The sequence below is a fragment of the Thunnus maccoyii genome, chromosome 20 (genome assembly GCF_910596095.1).
Source record: "Thunnus maccoyii chromosome 20, fThuMac1.1, whole genome shotgun sequence".
Taxonomy (NCBI): Eukaryota; Metazoa; Chordata; class Actinopteri; order Scombriformes; family Scombridae; genus Thunnus; species Thunnus maccoyii.
In genome coordinates this window covers 24,522,690-24,549,594 of record NC_056552.1, presented here as the reverse complement: position 1 = coordinate 24,549,594, position 26,905 = coordinate 24,522,690, and the positions used below count along the sequence as shown (strand labels likewise).

The following is a 26,905-nucleotide window of genomic DNA, read 5'->3' as shown; positions in this document are numbered from 1 at the left end:
AAGATCAACCACCTCCAGTATAAGGGTTTTTCTGTGACTATACAGAAAACAGTCTGTTCCTTTTTTTCTTAAATTTTACCGTTGCAGTGATTATTAATCCTAAAAGAATTAGATTTTATATGGTGTCAGTGGACAGCTTTAGCACCCCATGATGGTCTAAATGTGTTTTCAGAGGTTTCTAGACCCTTATAAAAGTAAAAGTCTGATGGAGACACTGAACATTTGGGATTTAATTGGTATAAATTCTGGTAAAGTCAAGGGCATTGAATATTAGGTTTCAATTTTAAAAAATCCTCATAAGTCACTAAAGAATCACATTTGTCAAACTTTTGAATACATCCCCCCATTATGCCATTCTTGGAAAAACACAATGTGATTCCTGCCAGTAACTGCATGGACAATGTAGAGTATGTCAGTCTCACCCTTGGGGAGAGTACAGCTTGAGTCAGAGTCATTATCATGAGAATACTTTCAAACAGAATCACAGGGATCTATCAACAGATCTGCCTCAAAGCACAAGCATTCCCGAAACTCTTTTCTTGTCCCTGGTGGCGTCACTTGTTTGGCTCTAACAACAGTAACGCTCCTCCTCATGCTGTGGCTTGGCAATGAACTCTAGACCCATCAGAGAGCTCTGTGCTGGTCAGTAAGAGGAGGAAAACCCCTGGAGTGGTGTGGATGGTTGACTGGGATTGTATGTGCCATCACTGAGTTGTGAGGAACGATCCTGTGTGTGGACTGACAGGTTAACATCCAGAGACTGCAGATCTGCGGGTGAAATGTCAAGGGACTGCCGAAGGGTTTCTTCATACGTTGGTGGAAGCTTGATGGGGGTGTGACAAAAGAAATATTACAATATAACATATTTAAAGCCGATTGTACACAAGAAGGTCAATTTACTAGTCAGGGACAATCTAACAAAAATATGCTTTTTGTGGCACTATGGGTAATGTTAGCTGAAGCACGCTAATATCTGTGATTTGTTCAGCAATTCAAATAGGTCTGGTGTTGCGCTCACTGACGGCAATTTCTGCCAGTTAGAGGAAAAAAATCCACCAATCAGAACTTTGTAGGCAATATTAAGAATCTGGACATCATCTTCTGTAGCTAACTAGCAATGGAAAGTTCCTCCACCCTTAACTCAAGCTAAATCATCAATGTTATGATGTATTATTCTTGAAAACTTGTGATATGATTCCACCAATTATCAACCAAGGTATCAACATTTTGAGAACTTCATAATTAGCCAGTTTAGCTTAAAGTCTGAAAGTAGGGGGCACAGCCAGCCTGGCTCTGTCAAAAGTTAAAAAATACACCTACCGTCACCTTTTTAAGCTAATCGACACTTTGTATGAGGTTGTTTTAATATGTACTCAAACAGAAATATACAAATGACAGTTCTTGGTTTTGGGAGAGTTACATGCTTGAACTATTTATTTGTGTACAACAGCCCGGTGCAGTTACTTCCCACCAGTTAGTAGGGTTCTTTTTTTAACTCTAAGCCATGATAGCTGTTTCTCCCTGTTTCTAGCCTTTATGCTAAGCTAGGATAATAGCCTCCTGGTTCCAGCTCTGTACTTAACACACAGACATGACAGTTGTGTTGATCTTTTCATCTCACTCCGGGAAAGAAAGCAAATATGAAGGTGAAAGAACTCAGTCAGAACTGAAGAAGCCTTATGGACAAGAGGCGAATTATCCTTGACTTATATTAAGCAAAAAAACATATTCCCCAAAATGTGAACTATTCCTTTTAATTTTTTTGGTGTTAGTGAAGTGACATGAATGTATTACACATTTTGCTGGGTAAATTATATCCCTCAGATTCCCTAATTTTTACAGAGCCACATACCAACAGTGACACAGTCCATAGCACTCTGTATGCTCACCTCATCATGGCAGTTACTGAGGCCAAAACGGTGTGCAATCATATTGTGGATGTGTCTCTGTCTGTCCCTCTTACGGACGCTCTCGTAGGTAGGCAGCCGCGGCAGAGGCCCACTCAAGTGATAGTCATTTGGCATCCCTATGATAAACACTCTTCCAGGAAGCTAAATTACACACACACACACACACACACACACACACACACACACACACATCAACAAATGTTCTGATAAGAGATATCTAACAGTTACACAAAATGCATTTCAAATATTTGCACTGAGTGCATTTCATCAGCTCCTGAAATTGTGATGTTACACTTTTTACCTGTGGTCCAAGAGCTCCTTGGTTCATGGTAGCACTGTGCTCATTATGGGCAATGCCAATCAAAGAGTGCCTGCTGTGATAGTGTGGAGAATTGTCCTGGGAGGAGAGATCATCAGGGACCAGTTATAGTTTTTAATTTTTCATTTTTATTTTAAGTAACAGTTTTGGTTAAGGCACTCTATATTGTTACACTGCTGTAAGTAATACATTAAGGACAGAGTTCATGGCAATTTGATTCCATTCAACATTTACAGCAACTCAACAGTCATTTCACTCAGAGTACTTTATATTTCACCAGTGTAACAATTCGTATCAATTCATGTCCAATTTCCATACTCCATACTAATTGCATACAGAATACCAATCTGAATAGCATACTGTTTTATGCTGTTAGTGTACCAAAATGTATTATACAGTGCTTGCACCATCAAATGTCAAACTTGAACTGTAGAATGTAGATGGAAATTACACTAAGACAAATGTTTTTGCAAAACTTTAATAACTTTTTTTCTTGAGTTGTTTCCCTACTATCCACAATTAGTTTTAATTATTTCCAGCTGTGAGCACTTCCTCAATTTCCTTTGTGCAGTGCATTTTGGGAAAGTAGTGTCCATCAACAACATATTCAGCCATCAAGGGTTTTTAGTATGCATACTGAGTGTTTTGAGTTCGCATAGTTTTGTCACCTTCTGTATGGGAGATTTAAAACGCCTACATGAAAGTAAATCAAAGAAATTTAGTGGAAAATAATGCACAGTTATATGTATTTCCTTCCCTTCCCTTCCAGGAAGCTAAATTACACACACACACACACACACACACACATCAACAAATGTTCTGATAAGAAATATCTAACAGTTACACAAAATGCATTTCAAATAATTGCACTGAGTGCATTTCATCAGCTCCTGAAATTGTGATGTTACACTTTTTACCTGTGGTCCAAGAGCTCCTTGGTTCATGGTAGCACTGTGCTCATTATGGGCAATGCCAATCAAAGAGTGCCTGCTGTGATAGTGTGGAGAATTGTCCTGGGAGGAGAGATCATCAGGGACCAGTTATAGTTTTTAATTTTTCATTTTTATTTTAAGTAACAGTTTTGGTTAAGGCACTCTATATTGTTACACTGCTGTAAGTAATACATTAAGGACAGAGTTCATGGCAATTTGATTCCATTCAACATTTACAGCAACTCAACAGTCATTTCACTCAGAGTACTTTATATTTCACCAGTGTAACAATTCGTATCAATTCATGTCCAATTTCCATATTCCATACTAATTGCATACAGAATACCAATCTGAATAGCATACTGTTTTATGCTGTTAGTGTACCAAAATGTATTATACAGTGCTTGCACCATCAAATGTCAAACTTGAACTGTAGAATGTAGATGGAAATTACACTAAGACAAAAGTTTTTGCAAAACTTTAGTAACTTTTTTTCCTGAGTTGTTTCCCTACTATCCACAATTAGTTTTAATTATTTCCAGCTGTGAGCACTTCCTCAATTTCCTTTGTGCAGTGCATTTTGGGAAAGTAGTGTCCATCAACAACATATTCAGCCATCAAGGGTTTTTAGTATGCATACTGAGTGTTTTGAGTTCACATAGTTTTGTCACCTTCTGTATGGGAGATTTAAAATGCCTACATGAAAGTAAATCAAAGAAATTTAGTGGAAAATAATGCACAGTTATATGTATTTCCTTTTTATACATGCATTTACTATTTCATACTTTAAATGAAAAAAACGTGTTAAAATGGCAACAATTACCTTTTTGTCTTTAATAACCAACTTAACTGTTTTTCATTGTGACATGACTTTTCCATGCCTCATTTCAATCAAATCATAGCACAAAAAAGTGAAGCGCATTTCAATCAAAAACTATTCATTCAGACAAAAAGCTAAATTATTGACCTTTTACATATGTTAATTTAATAATGTCACAGTAATATGGATATATAAAAAGTACATACAAATACATATTACAATGTGTATTGTTTTTTTTTTACTTTATTTCTTTGTTTGATTTGTTTTTATTTAGGTGTTTTGAATCTTCCATAGTTTTTGACCACGACCTTTTTCCTCCTTAATCTGAATCTATAATGCTCAGAGGAACTAATGATGTAGGCCAAGAAATAAGGCCACCTAGATCCTGGATTCTTGACTTCTCTGGTGGTAATGTGATATGATCTATGATAATGATGTGCCTATTAATTCTCTTTTTTCGTGGTCAGCTCTGGGCTAGGCTGAATTACCAAATGGGATACTGCTCCAGGCCCCCAAATCCCCAGAGGTTGGTTTTGGTCATTTCATTAAGTACAAATTCACAATATCACTATATCAGCAAATGTTTGCCCTGGGGCCCTGAGCAGGTGAATCCGGCCATGTCTACCCCTATACTGGTTTATTGGTTCTCTTTTGCTTCTTTTGTAAACTCATAGGCATGTTTGTAGTGAATGCCCCAAACATAATATTAAATCTAATAAAAAATTGTCAAAAAAGTGTGTGAAGTCTCTCTGTGTTGTAGATGGTAGGTCTTACTGTATAGTGTTCTGTTCTGTGAGGCTTGAATCTGCAGCAGAGAGGATCTTTTCTGTAGAGCACCACCACCAGCATTAGGATCATTATACAAAACACTATACAGGCCACTGAAGTGGAAGAGAGACACAGAGCATGGTTACTGCCTCAGGAGGAGAAATGTAACAGTGGACTATACAAAACATGTTATAGCACAGAAAGCCAGTAGGGGAAGATGGGGGCAGATGTCCCACTGCATATAAATGGACACCAAATACCAGTGAAATGAGTGTCTATGTATTGCCCACATGTAGTAAGGGTTGCCATTTAAAAATGTCTATCTTACTAGCTTCCGTTTTTGAATTTTACAAAGAGACAGTTTTTTGGGTTGCTAATTTTTCCTCAGTGATATTTAAGGATGTGTGTGTTTTCACTGTTTAGAAAGGTACACACATAAAATAAGTTTGGTCATTCAGGCAAAAGATTTGCATAGAAAACTTGTTACTCATTTACTTGAAAAAAATATATAAAATGTGAAAAATGCATACCTGCAGTAAGATGCCACAGTAGTTTGGGGGCAAAATTCCCTAGAGCATCTCACCCCTCACTGATATTTTTCTATTTAGTCTGATTTTTGTTAATGTATAAAGTAAATAAAATACACAAATATAATGAAAATAATGATTATATTATATCTTCATGAAAGGATGAGAAGTTAACTGATAGTGCTACGAGGCTGTTTGCTATATCGAAACCTATTGCTGTATACAGTACAAAATAAATAAGAATATGAATAAATGTAGAAGATTATTAAATAAATAAACACATACACTGTAAAATGATTTAACAAATTATTAAAACTCAACTCATTACCTTATAATGTCACTTTTCAGGACAGTGCCCAAATGCAGGCTCACTCACTATCAGCTAGTTTGCGAGATCCTGACAGAGTTGTGCATCTTTCTTTGAGGAGCAACTTGAGAATCACAACACTGCAGAGAAAACCCGGAAACCAGCTAGCTGCTACTACTGACACTGGCTCTTAATTTTGCTAATGAGTAATAATCCAAGGTCAAGGTCACAAGACATGCTAGTTAACTGGATAGTTAGGTAGCATGTAGCCTTAATATGCTAAATATAAGGATAGGGTTAGTGGTTGGTTGATTCAGAATTATGTTGGCATTTTTGTTGCCATATCGAGCAGCTGGCTGAATCTGGAAGCAGCTGATGAGATTATGATTGGCAGAGAATTGAGAGGATTGGTGACATGAAATAAAAACAGACTTTTTGAAATAAAAAATTCTATATTGAAATAAAAATGAACAACAATAAAACCCCATTCATGTGAAAATAAGAATGATAAAATAACTTCAAATTCATGAGTTGAGTTTTCATAATTAATTGAATAATTTCACAATTTACTGGTTCATTTAAATATTTAACACTATTATTAATATGCTATATAAATTAATATGCTCCATTTTTAAAAGATTGACTCAATGTAAAAAAAAAAATACATTACATACATTACATTTTGGCAATAGCTAAAACTATTGAGGCACATCTCCCCCCACATCTATTATTAGTGATGTAGGCTCATGGTAAATACAAATGTGTATACAAGTGAGTCTAAGAAAAATCAATCAAATCAGCAGAGGACATGAAGTTTTTCCTCACTGTTTACATCAGTTTAGGACAGAATGTAAAATGAAGATTAACGTGAGTCTAAGTAACAGTAAGTGCTGTACTCACCTGAAGCCACAATGACAGTCATTGGCTCTGGTGCCATTGGAGGACTCTCTCTCGCAGTCGGAGTGGGAATAGACATTATACTTTTTGTTTCTTAAGTCATACAGACTTAAAAAAAAAAAAAAATCAGTCAAGCGGCAAGAAAACCGCTGACTCTCTGGATTTGTTTCCTTGACTTTCAAAACTCCTGAACACCAGGATTAATTAGCAGGTAAATATTAACACCATGTCAGAGGAGCGTTTGTCTTTCCGGCACAAATGACTCACCTCAAACTGCCCTGTCCTCGCTCATTCCAGAGAAAAAAAGACAGAGGAAAACCATCTGCAAACACGACTCTAGTGCAAACTCTGGTGGAAGTCAATGGAGACACACCTGACCTGTTAGACTTCCTTAAAATAACATTCATATTTAATAATAAGCACAATAAGGTAATTAAAATCACTACTACACACTGTAAAAATATTAATCAGTGTCCTGAATCCAAAATAAGAAGAAAGAGTAGCCTACAGAAGTAAAATGTACCAAAGTATCAAAACAGAACGCCTCCTGTCAGAGTTGTATTACAGTATACAGTATATTAAACCAACTGGATTATGATTATTGGTGCATATGTGTAGACTTTGCATGTTGTTAGACAATTTGATGTAATTCACCATAATTTATAAAATGATAATGTATGTAAAATTTCAATAGATGTTATAATAACAATGTAGTGGAGTAAAAAGTACATTTGCCCCTGAAGTTTATTAATTCAAAATGTTTCACTCCTCCCTCAAGGGACAATTTGAGATAAGAGAGTTTCCAAAAGTACATATACAGTTCATTCACACACACAAAGACAATCTAAAAATACAAATATTAATAAACAATGTTAGAAATAGAAGAAGCAGAATCCAACACCACAAAAGCACACATTATGTCTAAATTAGCTTCTGGAATAAAACCAAACATTCCTGCTGGCATCAGGTTCAAGTAGTCAGAGGACATCATTAATAATCTTATATGCTTTTTTGAGGACTTGTTCAGTATTGAGTATTGTATTATGGATCTTTGTGTTTCACCAATCATTTTAGAGCTGAGGTTAACAACACCTACTAACAAGGGATGTAAACCAGCAGATAAATGAAAAGATTAACTGCTGGACACAAGATGTCTTCTACTTCACTGTAAAGGAGGCTTCAAGTTTCCATACACACTTGTATTAGTTGCATACTGGACCAGGATTGGCTTCCAAACTAGTTGTGATGTCACAAATCCTGCTCATAGGCCGCCCCTTAAAATATTTTCTGAGAAACTTTCCACTTTCAGCAGATGAATGTGAAAACAAACTCTGCACATATATATGCAGAGTGATGTATACATCTTTCTGCACCGCCAAGCTCAAACATCACACTGTAGGAATAATAAGTAACACACATTTCTGAGTGGAGGGGGACTTTAATGAGGGAGAAGTAGAAGATGCCATTTTAAGAATTTTAATGTGCAAATTGTGCTTTTTTGTGGTCTCAGACATCCATTATTATTCCAAGCAGAGTACTTGTATATGTCTTAAAATATGTCTGGAGGGGATCTTCAAGTACAGTACTTGAGTAAACATTGCACCACTAGATTTAAGTCACAAAAACCAGGAATTCATGTGAGACTTGACATAACTGAAAGCAAAAATGTCAGAGGTTCATGTTTCGATGTGGTAAAATTGTGGACCAATAAAAAAAATGTTAAAAATGTGGAAACTAAGGAAAAACATCAAAATGTAGAAAGCAAATTTAATAGTCTGTCATTTTCAGGGGTAGAAAGTAACTAAGTACATTTACTCAAGTACTATATTTAAGAACTTCCCATGATGCTCTGAGCTCCTCTCTCCTCTTCCTCCTCTCCATCTGTATGCATTCATGTACCATCAATGCATGTTACCAACTTGGCTTCTTCCCCGGAGTTTTTTGTGCTTTCTCATCTCGCAGGAAACCCTGGGTTGCAGGCCGAGCCTTCGCAGTCCTTCGCAGTCCTGTTGGTGTCCTTCCCCAATTATTGCTGCTGTTATTGTTATTGTTGTGATTGTTGTTATTCTGTCTCTCTTGTACTTTCTACTCCACTACATTTATTTGACAGCTTTAGTTACTTTTCAGATGAAGATTTGACACAATGGATAATATAACAAGCTTTTAAAATACAACAAAGTGTTAAGGATGAAACCAGTGGTTTCCAACCTTTTTGGCTTTTGACGTCTTACAAAAAGCAGTGTGTAGTCAGGGTCACATTTCACATGTCTATGAGTTGTTAACAGCTCGAACACATAGTGATTTTTCCCTCTAAACTTCTCACATGGTTTCATTTTAACAGATGTTCAAATGGTCCAATATTTCAGCAAAAATCAAAGATTAGAGAAAAAGTCAAAAAACTGAAAACAGATTTGTGTATCAAAACTTTGTTTTTTCGTCTTTCTTCTCCCATCAATCATCTCGCAACCCCTCAGATATCTGGTGACCCTTTGTAGGGGCCCGAACCCTAGGTTGGGAACCACTGGACTGAACTAGCTAAAGTAGTTAAAACTAGCTCCACCTCCAGCAGCTACAACAGTAACATGCTGCTCTAACACTGATGCTTCAGTATTAATAATCTAATGATGTCATATATAATAATATATCAGTAAGAGGGACCAAACCACTACTTTTACTGCAATACTTTAACTACATCAAGCTCATAATACTTATGTACTTTTACTGTAGTAGGATTTTTCATGCAGGACTTTTACTTGTAATGGAGTATTTTTACATTGAGGTATTGCTAATTTTACTTAAGTAAAAGATCTGAGTACTTCTTCCACCACTGGTCATTTTAATAGTCTCATTCAGGGACCTGAAAGACTTAAAACAGCTCCTTCATCCTCATCCTCACCCCCTCATCTGTCTCATTTCCTCCCATCCTCCAGATCCTCAGTCTTCACCTCCTCTCAATGTCTGCTCAGTCTCTCCATCCTCCTCATGCTCCCGTCACACCCCCACCTTTGCATTGTATTCTGCGTGGTGTGGGTGATCGATCACGACATGCCTTTTAAATGTGATGTGATGTAGGCAGGATCCCGCAGACTGTGATTCACTCCAAAAGGAGGAGCTTACTGAGGAGCGTGAGGCGCTCGGAGGACTGGATGCACGGAGAGAGTTTGTGCGTGCTTGGTCAGCTTTTATTCACCGCACCGGGTCTTCTGTTGTAAAAACGCACGGGGGAAGACGACAGGATGGAGCGGATGGAGTCGATGGAGCCGATCTCGGTTTACTACACCACGGATTACCCGGAGATCCATCCTGATAGCGCCTACGGATCAACAGAGACTACCGACTGCCAAGCAAAGACTCCCCCCGTTCCGGTATATGACGAAGAGTTAGTGCACAAGGTATGACCGTTTGGTTCTAATAAAACAACAGTTTTTAAATCCAGGAACTGTTTACAAATCCGTTTAGTTTTAGTTTTTTAAGAATAAAATTTTAACTTTGCAATACTGCTTTTTATACATATTTTGTTTTATCTACTTTTCCTTGCTATTCATTTATTTATTGGTCACCTGAAAGGAAATGTCTCTGAAGTACCCGGGTCCTCCAGCCGGACCCGGTTTGCGCTCTCCATGGTGCTGATCTTCAGTTGGACGCAGCTCTGCTTGGTCCGTTTCCAGTTTTGTGACGTGTCAAATCAACTCATTGGTGCTTTAGAGTGGAATAAAGCTTTAAAAGAGGTCACTTCCTGTCCGGAGTACTCTTGAGCAACACATTGAGTCTCTCCCCCGATTTGTCTCCCTGTTAAAATGTTAATAATATCCAATTCCCAGGGTCATAGCCAGAAATACTCAGTCCAAGTGCCAACGCCAACACAATTTTTATATTTCATCTTTCATTTATTCTATTAACTGTTTATTCATATGTTTTCTGTAACTTTTATTGCTCAACATTATTCTCCTAAAGGTAGTCACATTTCGATATACTGATCCCCAACATACTGGAAATATCCAGCATGTGTTTGTTCATTAAACCGTAGTCTCTCCAGGTTTCCAAATTGTAGCTGAGTAGAGTGTAAAGTGGAATGAAATGTAAATGAAATGTCATGAAATGTAAAATACAAGTAAACGTACTTGTTCATGTGCCTGTTCTGCTACTTCAGCTATACTGACTGGTGCATCGATCTACATGGCCCAAGTTCAGAGGAGCTATTGTTTGGTAAAAGCAAACAAGTACAATAAGGATTTAATGGAAAAAAATGTAAATTGCCTTTTACAGAGCCAGAAAATCAGCTGAGAGATTTTCCATATCATTATATTACTGGAAGGAAGTCATAAAGTGGACCAAGACAAGCATAAACACGATCATTCTAGAGAGGACTTTACATTAATAGGGGTGTGATAGCTAAAGGGTTGGCCCTCATTGATTTGACTTACAGTGAGTCTAGTGACATTAGCACCCTTTGAAGTGCTTTCATGCTCCTGCACTGTGTCAATCACTTCGGGCCACTTTGGCTTCTATACACCAACAAATCTGTGAGTATCCAGCAATCCACTGACTTCCCTCCAGCTCTGGAGCAGTGGTCTCTGACCTCTCTATAGCAGGAAGAAAGAGAAAAGAGGAAGTCCCTCTGGGCTTCAGTGATATGTCACATTATATTATGAAGCTGTAGTGCAGGAACAGCTTCCACTCCAGTCTGAGGGAGCTGCGTCAGTCAAGTCTTTTATATCTGACTGTCAGTGCTCTACTTCCTTTCTAAATATCGGTCACTGTGGAAAATGAGGGCACCAACACGATTTTATGAGAATTTTTTTTCAAAAGTGAGTGTGACATTTTCCATTTGTCTGGTGGTGTTTGACAGTTATGAGGAAATAATATTACTTGTCTTGTGTTTGGCAAATAGACACAATCTGGTGTAATTTCACTGCACTTAAAGTAATGATTTGAAAGAATAATTTTGCTCCGCAGGCCTATACTGCTGCTAAGTGGCTTTATGTCATTAGTGTGAGTTTAGTGAGAACTGAGTTTCCCAAAGACTAATGGTCCACTGAGACATGAACTGGGTGACCCTAATGTAACCATTATGCACTATGACCAGCTGTCTTTAATTGCCTTAGAGGCTGTGTGTGCCTGTATGTGTGTGTCTGCATTTGTGAGGCTTGTATTTTGAGAGGAGCAGGTGCTTTGTAGAGGGGCAAATTATAGAAATACAAGCTGTTCTTTCAGAATCCAGGTACAGTACTTTGAGGTGAAAAACATGAACAAGACAAACTGCCCATTGTGCCTGCTCTCTCTCTCCTCTTAGTCATGTATCTCATTGGTGTAGCTTTTCTTGGTACTATCTTTTCTCTGGGGTGCAGTCGCTTTTCTTTCACTCTGTCTCACCTCACTTTCCTCTGGGGGGGTCATGATTACACCGCAGAAAAGTGGCTTCTTCGAGTGCACTTTGCTTAAGGTAGTGGTCGGACATGAGGCTGAAATGACTCCAGCTGCTCTATGGATTTAACTTCCCCCCACATCTTACCACCATGGTGACTCTAAGCCCCAGGCAACATTTCTATTAAAATTATATAAGTGCATGTGCAATAAATCTATATATGACTTAATATCTTCTGGGATTGGGTTATCATAACTACTATCACTACTACAACATTTCTTATTCTCAACAAGTCCCATGAAAAGACCAAAACCAACAATGTGTTCCTCCATCTCTCAATAATATAACCCTGCCTGTGGTCTAAGCCCCAAGCTTAGACCACAGGCTTGGTTCTCATTAAAGACATTAATATTTAAAGCTGCACTAATCAATACTGTTATATGAACAATGAGTCAGATAACTATGTGTAAAGTGAAAAAGGTCACTCATAGTGACAAAACCACAGAGTATTACAAGACTCTGCAGTTCCCTTCAGGTCAGCGCCGCTTTTTAGAATCTTTCAGCTCATTGTTTTGGTTTTATTGCTCACAACTTTACTGTTTTGGTTTAGTCTCACAGCTCTCATCAACATTGTTTCTACCCACAGCAGGCAGCTCCATGTTTTTAGCAAAAATGTTCTGATGAAGCTGCCCAGCACCAAACAGCAGACAGAAAATGTTAGCTGGAGAACTGGAGTAAAAGCAAAAATAAACAAAATAAGTTACAAAAATGAACTGCAAAACAAACACACAGAAGTGTTCTCTTGGTCTATTCATGGTATTTGTCGACAATAAGGAAAATACAGACTTATCCTTTAAGAATAAGTTACAGTAAACTGACTAGTTGTCTGGGTTTATTTGAGTGTTCAATAAAAAGAAGAGTGAAGCATTCTACATTGGTCATTATGTTTATTTTAAAAAATATTTTGTAGTATTTCTAAAACAATAATTGTGATCCCTGTTATATTGTTTTGTATTAATATTAAGGTATTTATTTAAAGACTCATTTTTTTAAAAATTGGAGATTGTCATTATACCCCCAGTGGTAATTACCGTCTGGTTATTTATTTTAAAAAAAGAACCATAAACCGTATATGACATAAATACTAAAATGATATCAAAAAAGGTATCTGTATCACCCACACACATACAGACACACACACATTGCCACTAATGTAAGTTTGTGTCAGCCATCAGATCAACTTAATAATGCAAGCTACTATAATCTGCTACTTCTCTGTGGTTTCAATTCCCAGCTGTGCTGCATGTCAAACAGTCTAAATCTATATCTAAAGCCACAATATGAAATCTGTCAAGCTAAATTACTGTTCATTCTAGCCTGTGTTTCACAGACTTTATCATCCCCAGAAAGATTAAAAGAAATATGTTTCTCATTTCTCAAGCAGAGGTGATCAGCAGACATTCAAGACTTGACATTGACACCTTTCCATTACATTGTTACTCTGACTTTGCAGTTAAAGGGCTTCCACACTAGTGTTTACTACCATGATCCCCTCCAAGGAAACTCTTACAGGAATTTGCTTCTTTGTATGAACAAATGGGTTCAAACAAGAAGAGGGGAAATCATCTGGCACTTAACAAAGTGATTGGGAACCCCGGAGATGAATACAATATAATTGTTCCTCTCTCTTTATTATTTTGTCTCTCCACACCACACATACCACATATGCACAATATACCATATACATCATCCACATTCTTGAACATCTGTGGTGCTTCCACCTAATTGCATCCAGTCCCCAGTGGGGTTTTATGAGACAGGCTCACTTCCCAGCTAACCTCTGTTACCATGGAAACAGCGTCATACCCCTCTCCCACCACAAACTGTCATACACATACTGTAGAACATCATCATCATCATCATCAGCATCAGCATCAGCATCATCACGTGTACATATGCATGTGTAATTCTACTAGTATGGTTAATTCCCTCCACTGATCCTGCCCTCACACACACACACATGCAGGCATTATATTACATGCTCTCAGTGATGTCCAGTAAACAGGAAACAGATGTCATTAAGTCACAGAAGGATCAGATGAAATAATATTGCTGCTTTGTGTATTGTTCTACATATACGTCAAAGCCACTCTGTGTTCATCTGTCTGATTATTCTTTTCATTTTAAGGGATTCATAATTCTGAATGGGTATCTTATTGTGGCTCCAGTGTGTAAAATACCATATGACAATTGATCGCTTGCTAATCCCAAGCATTATGTTTCACACAGGCCAAAGCAGCATGCATGGGGCTGTATCAGCAACACTCTGTATCTAAAGAGTTTTCAGTGTGTGACGTTTGTTATTAAACTTTCCAAAACCAAAACCACAAGCACAACAAAGCTAGGGATGGATTAAACAGTGTGTTTATTTGCACTAGCATAAACTGCAACGTTAGCATGTCCTGCTAACTAGCTCACAACCAAACTGTGATATCACCAAAGTGTCAATCAACGCCTACACGGCAGACATCATCTTATTAACAGAGCAATAAACCACCAGTACACTTATTAGAGGGTCTGAATTTTGAAATTTAAATTTAGAAATGATTGACCTTGTATTTCTAGAGAGATGTATACTCTTGGAATGGGAGTAACTTGTATTTTTTTGAGACAGCATCGAGTGACTTTTGATGGCATTGCACTTTAAGGTACTTCCACATTTGCAGTAGTAACCAACAGTCTGATCTTACATTTATCCTCAACATACTTGTAGTACAAGGAACTAGCCACACCACAATGCTGTTTCTTAATTCATGTCTTCTGCATGGCTCATCAACTGGTGTGGATGCCTTGGAAATGTAGCTTCAGCCTCTGTTTTTTAACATTATATCCATCAAGTACATATTAAAGACCATATTACAGGCTTCTTGTTTTACAATGACTCAGTTGGAAACAAAATAAAAAGTCAGCCAGAGACAGTGTTTTCAAAGAAATCATGGAACCTGCAGCTAGCTAGCTAATTAAGCTAGCTAGCTGCAGCTGATAAAATTCACCAGCAACAATGGTCTGTTCAGGTGGCAGAATCAATGGTGACAGGCCAGAGGCTAATCAGAACCTGCTTTTGTCTGACTTTGCCTGAGATCAAGAACCCATTGTTTCAAAAAATATGAAGAATTTCTAAAACTGAGTAGACCCTTTGTCAATTACTCAATTCATAAAGCAATACAACACAATACAATTGAGCATCATTTATGCCGAAAAAAGTAAATGTTACTGTAAGCATTTTAAAGCAAGTTTCTATTTTTACTTGGATGTTTTCAGGGGGTGTTAATTAAGCAATCTGAAACCCAGACACCCTCCATATTTTGCACACTGGCTCCAACACTCAAGAAGCCTTGAACATTTTATTGCTTTACCTTTTCATCACTGAATAAACATCATAAACATTCTTCTTCCAACTGCTTGACTTCTTTCTCAACATAGAGCATTTCAAAGGCAGAATAACTAACTGAAGTTACTGGCAACACTTGAGTAGAGTTTCTATGAACTGAGATGTGACACTTTTCTGAGAGTTTCTAAAATCCCTCTAAATACGATATCAAAGGCAGGCTATAAGAGCTGTTCCAGCTTCTCAAGACTAATCCCATCCTTTTTCTACAGCCTTCTGCCTCTTTTAGCCTTTATTATTCATGAAGTGTTGAGACAAAACTCAGTTACAGTTCAACCACTACCTAGTTTAACTGATGATACTGACTTCACTTTTGACTTTCTTGCTTTGTCTTGCTTGTTTAAACCAACCAACACTGAATGTCACATGGATATACAGATTATGTATTCTGTGCCTCTATTAGATAACTGATGGTAGAGAAATGACAGGAACTGAATGAAGAGAGAGACAGGGAATGACATGCAGCAAACATCCCAAGTCAGACACAAACCAGGGACATTACAGTTCATGGTCTCTGCCTTAACACTGACGCAACCATTGACATTCAATGGAAGTACATTTCTAGATGTCCAGTCAAGACCAATTCTGACTCTCTATGGACATTCAGAAAGCGTCAAAGAAATCTTTGACTACTTTGGGTGTTTTCTAAACATCAGCAGACTTTCAGAATGGGATCAAAATTCAGATATCTTTTCAAGACCAGTACTGAATGTCAGTGGGTGTTTATTATATGCTCAGTATGTTCAGACTGACTTCAGCCCTACATGATAAAACCCAGCCCCCACATTCATTTGAATGGGACCACTGTGGTGAAGCAGCAAGGGTGCCAACACAGAAGGCTCCAGCACAAAAATACAAGGTCATTCATCAAAAAAATTTAACCTGCAACACAATGAGACATCATCCAGCAGGCATTGTGTTTTTCAAGACAATTATTGATAATCTGTGGGGTTCATGAGGCTCATCAGGCTCACAAATACTGTAAAGGTGTTTTTAAGACCACATTTAAATATTAGTAGATATTCTGAATAGGGATGTGAATGGATGTTCATGACAGGCACACACTTAGACATTTGTCGAAGACCACTTACTATCATCTATTGACATTGGGAACAGAAATTCCTATAAGGCCTTTGAGAATGGACCTTAATGACAGGCTTTTAGAGAACTTCCAATTGTCTATGGACATTCAGAACAGGGTTCAAATTTAGGCTTCTTTTCAAGACCACTTTTGAGCATAAATTAACCTACATGACAGGCTATTGGACATGTTGGTAAGGCCACTTCTAAACATTAGTGGATATTCAGAACACGGTCAAAATGTAGACATCTGGTCAAGACATTTCTGAAAGAAAATGACCCATCCCATCAAAATTGACAGCCTGCATTTTCAGCATCAAAACTCACATATCCTTTCTTTAAGAATGCAGAGAACAGCTTGGCTGTGTCTGACTTACTGTATCTGTCACATTTGGAGGGCACTCTGTGTGTGGAGATGGTGAGTACCTCAGTGTGACTTTCCTAAGTGAGCAACAAATGAAACACAGACCTATTGAAGATAAAGTATTGACTGATGGCCCTGGTGACTAACTTGGGTGTTTCTGAATGCTGCATTTCAATCATTTCATTGTCTTGGAGAGTTACCTCCTCCAGCTTGTGAGTCACATTTTAACAGTGCTACACTGCCAAGCTCTTATAAAAGATAATATTATTTGTGCTGCTTGGAAGCAGGAATGGCTGCTGTGACGCAGGTGCTGACTCACAACTGAAAATTATAAAATGATTCAGAGTGCAACCAGAAAGGGATTTCAATATAGTTTTGATTGAACCTGACTAGAACTCATATAAAGATACCAAGATCTATAAATAAATTGATACAGATTGTATTAGCGTAACCCTTCTTGGTACAGCCACTGTGGCTGAGTGTGTTTGTGTTTTTTCCTGCAGACAATCCTGGTTGGGGACAGTGGCGTGGGAAAGACATCTCTGTTGGTGCAGTTCGATCAGGGAAAGTTCATCCCCGGCTCCTTCTCTGCCACAGTGGGCATTGGATTCACGGTTTGTGTGCATGTACAGTACGTGTATGTGTGTGTATGTGTTTACATCCTTTCATTAACGTTAAATAGGAAAAATTAGATATTAAAGGGTCAGTTCATCCACATTGCGAAAAAAATATTTTCCTCCATCTCTAGTGGTATCTATCTATGTAGATAGATTATTTTCTGAGATTCCTCTACAGCATCCACACAATGCAATGTCCTCTTTCAATGATGGTGGTAACAGTAGCCATTCTTGCTGGTAGACCTTTTGTGCTTCTGCCAATGGCCACTCCTCTCTTGAAATGAAACCTTCGCAGGATGGTTTTGACATGGTACTAATGGTGTAAAAAGAGGAACATCATGTGCAACATTTTGATTAATCAGATCTTTTTTAGGCATAAAAAGCCTGTCTTGGTGCGGTACCACTCAAAAATATTTACAGTTGCTGTCCTTGCACCTCTCAGGTGTTTTACATTAGTAGCTGATAACAAGTGAGATCCATCCGGTCAGTGCTGCCCCTCCAGACCCTCACACTCCTTAGGGTCCGGCCACACAAGAAAGGGCACAGAAAAGTTAATGTGAGCATTCTCACTAGTTGCTTGGTGATGTAGTGACTACTCACGAGACAAGGTGGTGAACCACTGTAGTAGCCGAGCTAACGGCTATCATGCTAGCCAGTCAGGAACATCCAAGTGCTGGTTAGTCACAATCATGGTCACAATAGCTCTGACAGCTAGCAAACTTGCTAGCTGTCAGTTAGCAAGCTCATTAGCTTGGTTTCTAATAGGACAAAGTTAGCACACTTAACAGACGTATTTGTAGCATAGCCTCCTCATGCCTCTTTTGTGGAGCAGGTTTGTAATTCGACAGAGGAGGTTAAATAAACTACAATAATATCTGCCATTTGGACTCGGGCTGTTTCATCCCTTCAAAGGTCAGCACTGTCATGACAGTTTATTATTGGTAAATGGCACATATTCACATGTCCAAATTCTCTAAAGTTGAACTTGACAAAGATGTGCTTTGATTTACTTCAGCCGAGCACTGAATCCAGTGACTGTGGCAATTACATTGAAATGCATTAATTTCACAGCATAATTTTGCCATTTTAAATTCTGGTATTCACTGGGCTTTTATTACCAAACTAAAAGACTTATCATTCTGTAAAAGTGACAGTGCCAAAGAAAACTGAACTGACTGTATGTTCTTTGGATTATCCAGAGTAACCAGGACACTGATTCTGGAAGGAAATGTTCCTCTATTGTATTGGGATAGAGGCTGAAATCTCAGAGACAGCAATCTCAAAACCAGGGCAAATAAAACCAACACTATCTGCATGGATAAATACCTTAAAAGCAAGTGAGAAAATTAACTTAAGTTTATTTAAAATAACCCTTTTTTGTAACTTGGATGAACTCACCCTTTAATCTATTTTGAATCTGTCTAACCAGTGACTGTTCCAACATCCAACTCAAATCTTTCTGTCTGCTTCTCTCAGAATAAAGTCGTGACTGTTGACGATGTAAAAGTCAAACTACAGGTCAGTAAGTAAATAAGTTCCAGTGAAAACTTGATGTGCTTTCACAATAGCAGTCCATTTTTAGAGCGCAGGCTGGTTTCCTCTTGGGCACCAGTGTTGTAACTGAAAATTAGTTTAATAAAAACTGAAACAGGCAAGTGGAACCAGGCCATATCACCATGTAGCTACATCTTCTGTTCTGTCTCTTTTTAAGATATGGGACACAGCGGGACAAGAAAGGTTCAGAAGTGTGACACATGCATATTACAGAGATGCACACGGTGAGAGAAATACATCATAATCTACACTATTGACTCAGCTGCACTTTGAAAAGTTACTGCCATACAGTCATATGTTAATTTTTGTTGGTTCTCTTTTCAAAGCCTTGCTCCTCCTATACGACATCACCAGTAAATCATCCTTTGATAACATCACGGTAAGTCTGGGATATGTCTATTGCCTGGAAAGTTATGGAAATATATGATTCAGGAAGAGGAAGTGGCCTAACAAAAGCTAATAAAGCCCACAGAGAGCAGACATTGACATCTGAGGATCAAGTGCAGAGTGCGTATGTGTGTGTGTTATTATAATTAACCTGCCTTCCTTTTGAGATTCATGCAAACACACATTCTTTTTCTGTTTTGTTGGGCTGTGTGTTTGTCTGTGTATTTATGTGTGTGTCTGTCTCTCTTGTTTCAGGCATGGTTAACGGAGATCCATGAGTATGCACAGAGCGATGTAGTCATCATGTTGCTGGGCAACAAGGTGAGGAAGAATTGTTTGAGAAGCTCAGCATGTGGAGAAAAAAGTGCTAAGAAAATAGAAAGTGGTGTAATCTCTGTTGAAACCTTACTGGAAAAACTCATGATAGCAGACAAAGATATGTATCTGTAGTGTATGAATCAGGTTCAGGAGGATATTCATTGTATATATAAAAGAAAATATATTGTATAATACAAATGAAAAGCAGTATAACAGTTGGTAGGACCTTGGTTTGTGGATTGGAAAATGGTAACAATTCTCAGCAAGCCATCTTGTGCTAGCATGTGGGTGGCACAATTCAAGAAGAAGTAGAAGAGAGTTAAAGCTGCACTAATCAATATTATATTATATCAACTATGGGTCAACTGACTGCTTGTAATGTGAAAAAGTTCTTTCACAGTGACAAACCCACAGACAACGATCACTAACTCTGCAATTCACATCAGCTCTGTGTAGCATTTTAGAATCTTTCAGCTCATTGTTTCGATTTTACAGCCTACAACTTCACTGTTTTGGTTCACTCACTACCTTGTTTCCAGCTGTAGCAAGCAAATGTTTTTTGTGAAAAGGCTATGATAAATCTACTGCACACTTCCTACCCAACACCAAACAGCAGACAAAGTTAGCGATTAGCTGGTGAACATAGTGGAACCTTGGTGGAGATCAAAACACAACTCCAAATGAATGTTGCTATGTCTGAAGGATATGTAAAAAGGCTGTTTGTTTGCTAACACATTAGCCATAGCGACTTTTTAAAGGTGATAGAAGAGACTGTCCTCCCAAGAAAAAGGAGACCATCAGTGCTAGTAAGTGAATTTGTTTTATTGGATCTGATGTCTACCAATCTCACCACACTGCATCTCTCTTTTAGGCTGACATGAGCAGTGACAGAGCGATCAAGAGAGATGAAGGAGAGAGGCTTGCCAGAGTGAGTTTTTCAGTCATTGTTATACAAGCGTAATTGATACAGTTTACTCTGCTGTTTAGTTATTTGCTTCTCTTCATGTCTCTCAGGAGTATTCAGTTCCCTTCATGGAGACGAGTGCCAAGACAGGAGTCAATGTAGAGCTGGCCTTCACTGCTGTGGCCAAGTATGATACAGTCTTCACAACATGGCTTATTAACACGCATGTGTTCTGCACTGAGGCGGCACTAATTATTCATTACAATGTGACCTCCCTGATCGAGCAGTTTCTGGAGCAATGTCAATTAGATATTAACCATGGAAACATTTTCTGCCTCTTTTTAACTGTACAGTGTTTAGTACTGGCAATAATACTGTAAATAATAACCAACTGCTAATACAATATTTGTCCAAATCTAATGAAAATAACTTTAAGGGGTTACCATGTAATTAAACATTAATATAGTAAGTACATATGTAGACGTATACTTTTATACTTTTTTTTTTACATATTTTTACTAATGATGATATCGAGAAATCATTAGTAATTATTTAGTAAATTTATTGTACATTCACATGTTTCATTACAATTTCAAGGCATTTTAATTAATAACAAGTATTCATTAGATGTTAATCCAAAAAGACAATGTACTCCCCTATGAAATTGACTCCCCTAAAGATTCATTAATTTTACCCATTAATAGTTATGTAATTAAGGTATTTTAAACTTGACTTTAAGGGTATAACTAGTGACTAAATAGATGGATTGAAATATATTAAGGTATTTTTAAAGAATTATATGCATTCCAAGTGGGGAGAAATGTTAAGATTGACCAAATAACAAGCAAGCTAGTTCTTGATTTATATTTTAAAAGCCACGTAAAAGGGTTATTAAAAATCCATTAATTTATCCATTAATTAATCCCAAATATGGGCTAAAACCAAAATGTGTTTGTCCTTAAAATTTGTTTCCCAATAATTGAACACAAATTAATGTGGTTTTATGATTTTATGTTTTTAGTTTTTATTCTTAAAAATTCTTCATTCCATGCAGAAAAAAACATATTTTACATCCAATTAATGTAATCTATTATATACCTGACTATTGAATAAGAATCCTTTAAAATATCATTAAACTGCACCTGAAAATATTTCAGACCCATACTTAAACCACAATCCCAATAATCACAAAAATTGATTTCTTTAAATAAACGCATAAATTAATAATAAACAACAATCTAACTGATTTTACTCATTCAATTATTCACTTACAGTACTCACAGTTATGCCATAGTTCCCCTAGAAGCTGTAAGCCACTCACTTCCTCTAATACTGCTGAACTGTTCAGACTGCACCACTTCTTAGTCTCCTTATATTCTTCATTGTTACTGCTTTCATGGCAAAAATTATGAGTTGTTCTGTGCCTGCCATGTAATTTCTTTTTTTACCACAATGTAAAATCCTATAAAACAGCACTAAATGAAATTTGTGGTCAGCAGCTCAGCAGGCAGGGTGATACAGCTTGCACAGCAGACTTTACAGATGGTTGAATAATATTCCCCCATGCCACATAGTGTCCTTTGAAATCCAAATAATACTGGAAAGTCCAGCTGGCTACCAGTTTAGTCTCAAAAAAGGCAAACACTAGTACACATAGCATATGAGTCATTTCTTTATATGTCTGTGGATTCAGTTTAGGTTAAAAAATGTTTTCTGAACTATGGGATGTCTGGTTCTGTTCTTTAGGGAACTGAAGCACCGGGCCGTCCAACACCCCAATGAACCCAAGTTCCAGATTCATGAATACATTGAAGCAAAGAAAGAGAAGTCAGGCTGCTGTAGCTACTTCTAGATCTCCTCTCCTGAGTCCTCCTCCCACCACTCTGGGTGAACAGACTTTCAGAGACACACTGAGAGCTACTGAGTGGGAGGAAGCCCTATTAACTCACTGCTGCTCCCAAAATATGATGCTGTTATTCATTCAAGACTAAAACCCAAAAGTTGACCAATGGAATGAGAGGAGGGAGAACCAAGCTATAAACTCACAAAACCAATGATATTCCTTTGCCAAGAAAAGTTTACCCAAATCTTTAGGCGAACATTTATTATCACGCGCTTCTGAAGATTTGTAGTAGACATTTTAACAAATAGTATCGATTTTATCTAATTACAGGAGAACATAGCCTTTAAAGGAAATGAACTCATTTGCTCTGTTTACGAGTGTGAGATGAGGATGATTGATATCAATCTCATATCTGTGCATTGCATCAGGAGCTAAACTCAGATGTTATTAGCCTAGCTTAGCATAAAGACTGAATACATGGGGAAAGAACTAGCCTGGCTCTGTTCAAAGTTCAAAAATACACCTACCAACACCTACCAGCACCCTACTGTACGTATCAAATGTAAAGTCCTCAATTTGCAATTTTAGGGGAGTTATTTGCTGCAACTATTTTTTGCCCCGCACAGTCACTGCGCCTAGCAGTTTGCTAAGAAATAGTTCCAGCATGTAATTCCCTCTAAAGCCATTTTTACATTTTTGTTTTTGTACAAAAGAGATATAATAATTAATAAGCTTTAGAGGTGTTGGTGGGCTAATTTTGGACAGAGCCAGGCTAACTGTTTCCCCCTGCTTTCAGTCTTTATGCTAAGCTAAGCTAACCACCTGCTTTAGCTTCATAGTTAGCCATGAGAGTGGCATCTCCCTCTTGGAAACAAAGCAAATAAGTGTCTTTCCTAAAATGGTGAGCTATTCCTAGAAGGAAATATATAATTAATGCTTCTCTGAAAGGTGATTTTTGTTTATATTTTTTGCCTTACAAAGATCACTGACAGCAAATTGTTTTTTACCTACCTTCTGATTTCGCACTACATCATTGCTGAAGGATGTTGGGATGTTACAAACACACTAATTTGCCAAAGTGGGGGATATTGTAAAAACTACACCCACATTGTAGTTCACTGCTGCATAGTATGCATTAGTATGTATCATGCAATCTGCCCACAGATCCAGACAAAGGCCATACACTGTGTCATGAATTCAATTTAAATCCAAGTAAATGGACAAAAGCCCTGTCTGTTTGTGATTTAGTCAGAGTGGTTCATTCTTGACAAACCGTTCTCGAAAAGCTGCTGTTGAACTCAAGAAAAGCTCAGGGACACAGCTGGAGAAAACGTTTAAGTGCTCAGAGTGCCTGGTGAGCAAGATTGCAAGACAACTTTATTTCTAAACAGACAGGGGAATGCGTCTATGGGTTAATAATGAAAAATATTTTGATCACCTGAAATGTGGTTCTAAAGGAGGATTGCTGCATAAGTCCAAACAGAATTTGAGCTAATTGACAATGGTCAATGGGTTGGATTTCAAATTTTGTCCTGAATTTATTCAACATTTCTGTACATACTGTATTTGTGAGTGAGTGAACAGACTTGAAAATGTTTTTGACATGTTGGAAAAAAATATATTTTGCTTTTATGGCCTGTTTATGGACTTAATTTTAAAACTCAGTTGCATGTACGCTGGATTGCATGTACCAAATATGTGTGCAGTGCCTCCAGACCATATAACTCAGACCATGTAATTTATATTATTATCAAGATGATCATAAAATATGAACAAATAAATAGCATTTCTCTTCAAATTTTAACTCAATGCTCAGGGTTAAATTTTGGTTTGAAAATACAATTGTAGTACATAATAAGTCCACATCAACACATTAAAGCTGCATTAATTGATTTTTTTTTTTGGGCCACTTGGGGGCAGCAGAGCACAACATTGACACATTATCGCCGCGAGTTATGATGGTGAACGTGTTAACAAACAGTTGCCTATTTCTACATATTGTGTTTCTGGCCATGCAAGTCTAATAACTCTCCTTTGAGCTCTGTTTTGGCTCTTTATCTGCTAAAAGCTATGCTTTGTTCACCAGCTAGCTTTGTCTGTCCACTGTTTGGTGTTGGTAAGGTACTGTACAGTGGTTTAAGCTGAATTTTTTTATTTAAAAAAGAGTTGCAGGCCAGACCACCAAAGCAATTACTTAAAGGTGCAATAAATAACATTAGGCCTTACTGGATGTCAGCAAACAACTATTTGCCATGTAAAGGTATAGTGGAGTAATGGTGACCTGAGCAGTGAATGAAGTCACACTCCCTCTGTGTGTGTTGTTATCTGAGCTTCTCTGTTCTTTGTTTTGGTTGCCGGTCTGGCTCCATGTGCATGTTAGTGTATGTGAGCGTGCATATTAGTGCTTGTTAGTTCCTAGATGGTGGCCGCATCACAAACTTTCTCAAATTATAGCTAAACAGTAGACTAAAATATGTTTCTGAAAACATTTGAGGCGAGAAATAGGTAATACACTAACAGAATCTTGATCCATATTTGATCAGCACTGCCTAGTTTGACAGTTTGATCTGAGTTTTGTGAGCTGTTGGTTTGAGGACCGTATTCTTTTTTTTCAACTGTATTGTGTAAACAACACACATTTGTTTTGGTCTGAGATGTTGGTGCTATAGTGCGACATCTAGTGGCTGAATGTCATATATTGCAACTTTAAAAGACGCTAAAAAGCTCTGTAGAGCTGAGGGGAACTGCATAGTCAGGTGATAATTCTCTGCAAATTCCTTCTTTCACTTTACACATATTCACTTGATCCATTAAAAAAATATTGATTAGTGCAGCTTTAAAGAACTAATGATGTCAGAACAACAGCTCCATGTTCAGGTTTTGCTGTCACATAAGCAAGTTTATGAACTTTTATTTGACTACAGTATGCAATGCTCTTCTGAAAATATTTCATATCGGTCAATTATTATATGTATGCTTGCACTCAGTTTGGAGAGCTCAGGTCTGATGCAAGTTATAATCCAAAATTATTCAGATTGTGGCCATTAGACCTTGTATACAGTGACAGTTGTTTGTTGTCAGACTACGCTGCCAAAAGTTGTCTTTGATGTGCTGTTAATTAAAGAGTACGGTCTAGACCTGCTCTATGTGAAAAATGCCCTGAGATAACCTCTGTTGTGATTTGGCGCTATAGAAATAAAATTGACTTGACTTGTTGTATGCTGCATAAAAAATAAATTATTTTTAAACTGAGCACAATTTATATGAACAGTAGCTTTGTTATGCAATGTTTTGTGTGTGTGTGTGTGTGTGTGCGTGTGTGTGTGTGTGTGTGTGAGTGAGTGTGAGTGAGAGAGAGAAAGAGAGAGAGAGAGAGAGAGAGCAATGAATCAAATTGCCACAAACCAACTGACCATGGGGCAGTTGAATTAAACTGACAGGTAGTTTGCACAGGCTGTACTCTAGCTCTATTAGCTTGTCTATGGAACAATCATAAAACGTGTCAGGGTCAACATGTATTATTTAGTGAAGCTACATAGTTGTAAAACTTTCATCAATAAACAAGAACAAGACTTCTGGTTTGCAGTTTTGCAGCCTTCAAAATAAAAGCGCAAGCATTGTAGCTGTTAGAAATGCGGATTCAAATAAATATATCTTCATTGTTGTTGTCAGCCTTGTTCTAACTCCAGTGTTGTTGCTAATTGCTTTCATGGTGCAGTAACCTATCTAGTAAATAGTGATACTACAATGACATACACATGTTCTTCTATGTTTAGAAGTAAAGTGAACTTGTGACCTTTCTTTGACCGAATTGTACTTCAGTGTTTTGGTTAGATTGCTTAATGATCTTCCAAAGAAAACCTTGATAGCCCTCAGAGGTTTCAAGGTTGTCTTCATTTTTTAATGAAGGCCTGCACATTGTGATGCTAAGTCATGACTGAGCATCATGAGTTTAACAGTCTTCAGGCCATCTGAATACAGCATGTCATACCCATCTCTCTTCCCTTGTTTCACTGCCCACTGTCCAGTACAACAAATAACATCTAGTAACACCAGCAGCATGTAACACAAATAAAAGAGCCAACTCACCTCTAAACAGGCCCATATTTCCTCCCAAACTGTGACACCGATCCTCTGATCAAACTGAACACTTATAACACTGAAAATTATAACAGCTGTATGTTCCAGAGTTTGTCTACATGATGTTCTAGAGGCTGAATTCTAGAATGTTCTCCAATCCAACAGGAATGAATTCTGATTGGACATTAAGTTATGTATCTTTTAACTTTCCTTGAACTAAGACTGGTCAAATTTAATGACACTGAGTCAAAATAAGATTAGAACATTTTTAAATCCATTATGTGTTGCTAACTTTAAACTGTAAAATGAAAACAGTTCATGCCCTCTGTGGTATACACTCACTTTTTCTTTATTAATAAAAGGATAATATACAAACATTCAGGTAAACAGTAGCAGCACATAGAATCAGATTTAAATAATATAAATACATATGAAGGACATAAAATGAAAATATTAAAAGACAGC

At 37.5% G+C, this 26,905-nt stretch overlaps 2 protein-coding genes across 4 annotated transcripts; one reads left to right on the top strand and one right to left on the bottom strand.

Annotated features, from left to right (window-relative positions):
• Nucleotides 1-210: 210 nt before the first annotated feature.
• On the bottom strand, nt 211-6,731 carry LOC121887152. 3 transcript variants are annotated; one of them, XM_042397761.1, is made up of 6 exons: nt 6,484-6,731; nt 4,756-4,862; nt 3,147-3,242; nt 2,212-2,307; nt 1,890-2,051; nt 211-823 (listed from the first exon to the last, which is right to left on the bottom strand). In XM_042397761.1, the coding sequence occupies exons 1-6, from the start codon at nt 6,557-6,559 to the stop codon at nt 644-646; spliced, it is 717 nt and encodes a 238-aa protein (XP_042253695.1). In that variant the 5' UTR covers nt 6,560-6,731; the 3' UTR covers nt 211-643. The 3 variants fall into 3 exon arrangements, with proteins under 3 accessions (XP_042253695.1, XP_042253697.1, XP_042253696.1); XM_042397763.1 differs by lacking the exon at nt 6,484-6,731 and adding an exon at nt 5,605-5,883; XM_042397762.1 differs by lacking the exon at nt 2,212-2,307.
• A 2,652-nt stretch (nt 6,732-9,383) lies between these two features.
• LOC121886389 (ras-related protein Rab-37-like) lies at nt 9,384-23,071 on the top strand. The gene is made up of 9 exons (XM_042396313.1): nt 9,384-9,872; nt 17,241-17,351; nt 18,831-18,872; nt 19,066-19,132; nt 19,235-19,287; nt 19,551-19,616; nt 20,485-20,541; nt 20,628-20,704; nt 22,264-23,071. Exons 1-9 carry the CDS (start codon nt 9,717-9,719, stop codon nt 22,367-22,369), a joined length of 735 nt encoding a protein of 244 aa, XP_042252247.1. The 5' UTR covers nt 9,384-9,716; the 3' UTR covers nt 22,370-23,071.
• Nucleotides 23,072-26,905: the final 3,834 nt, after the last annotated feature.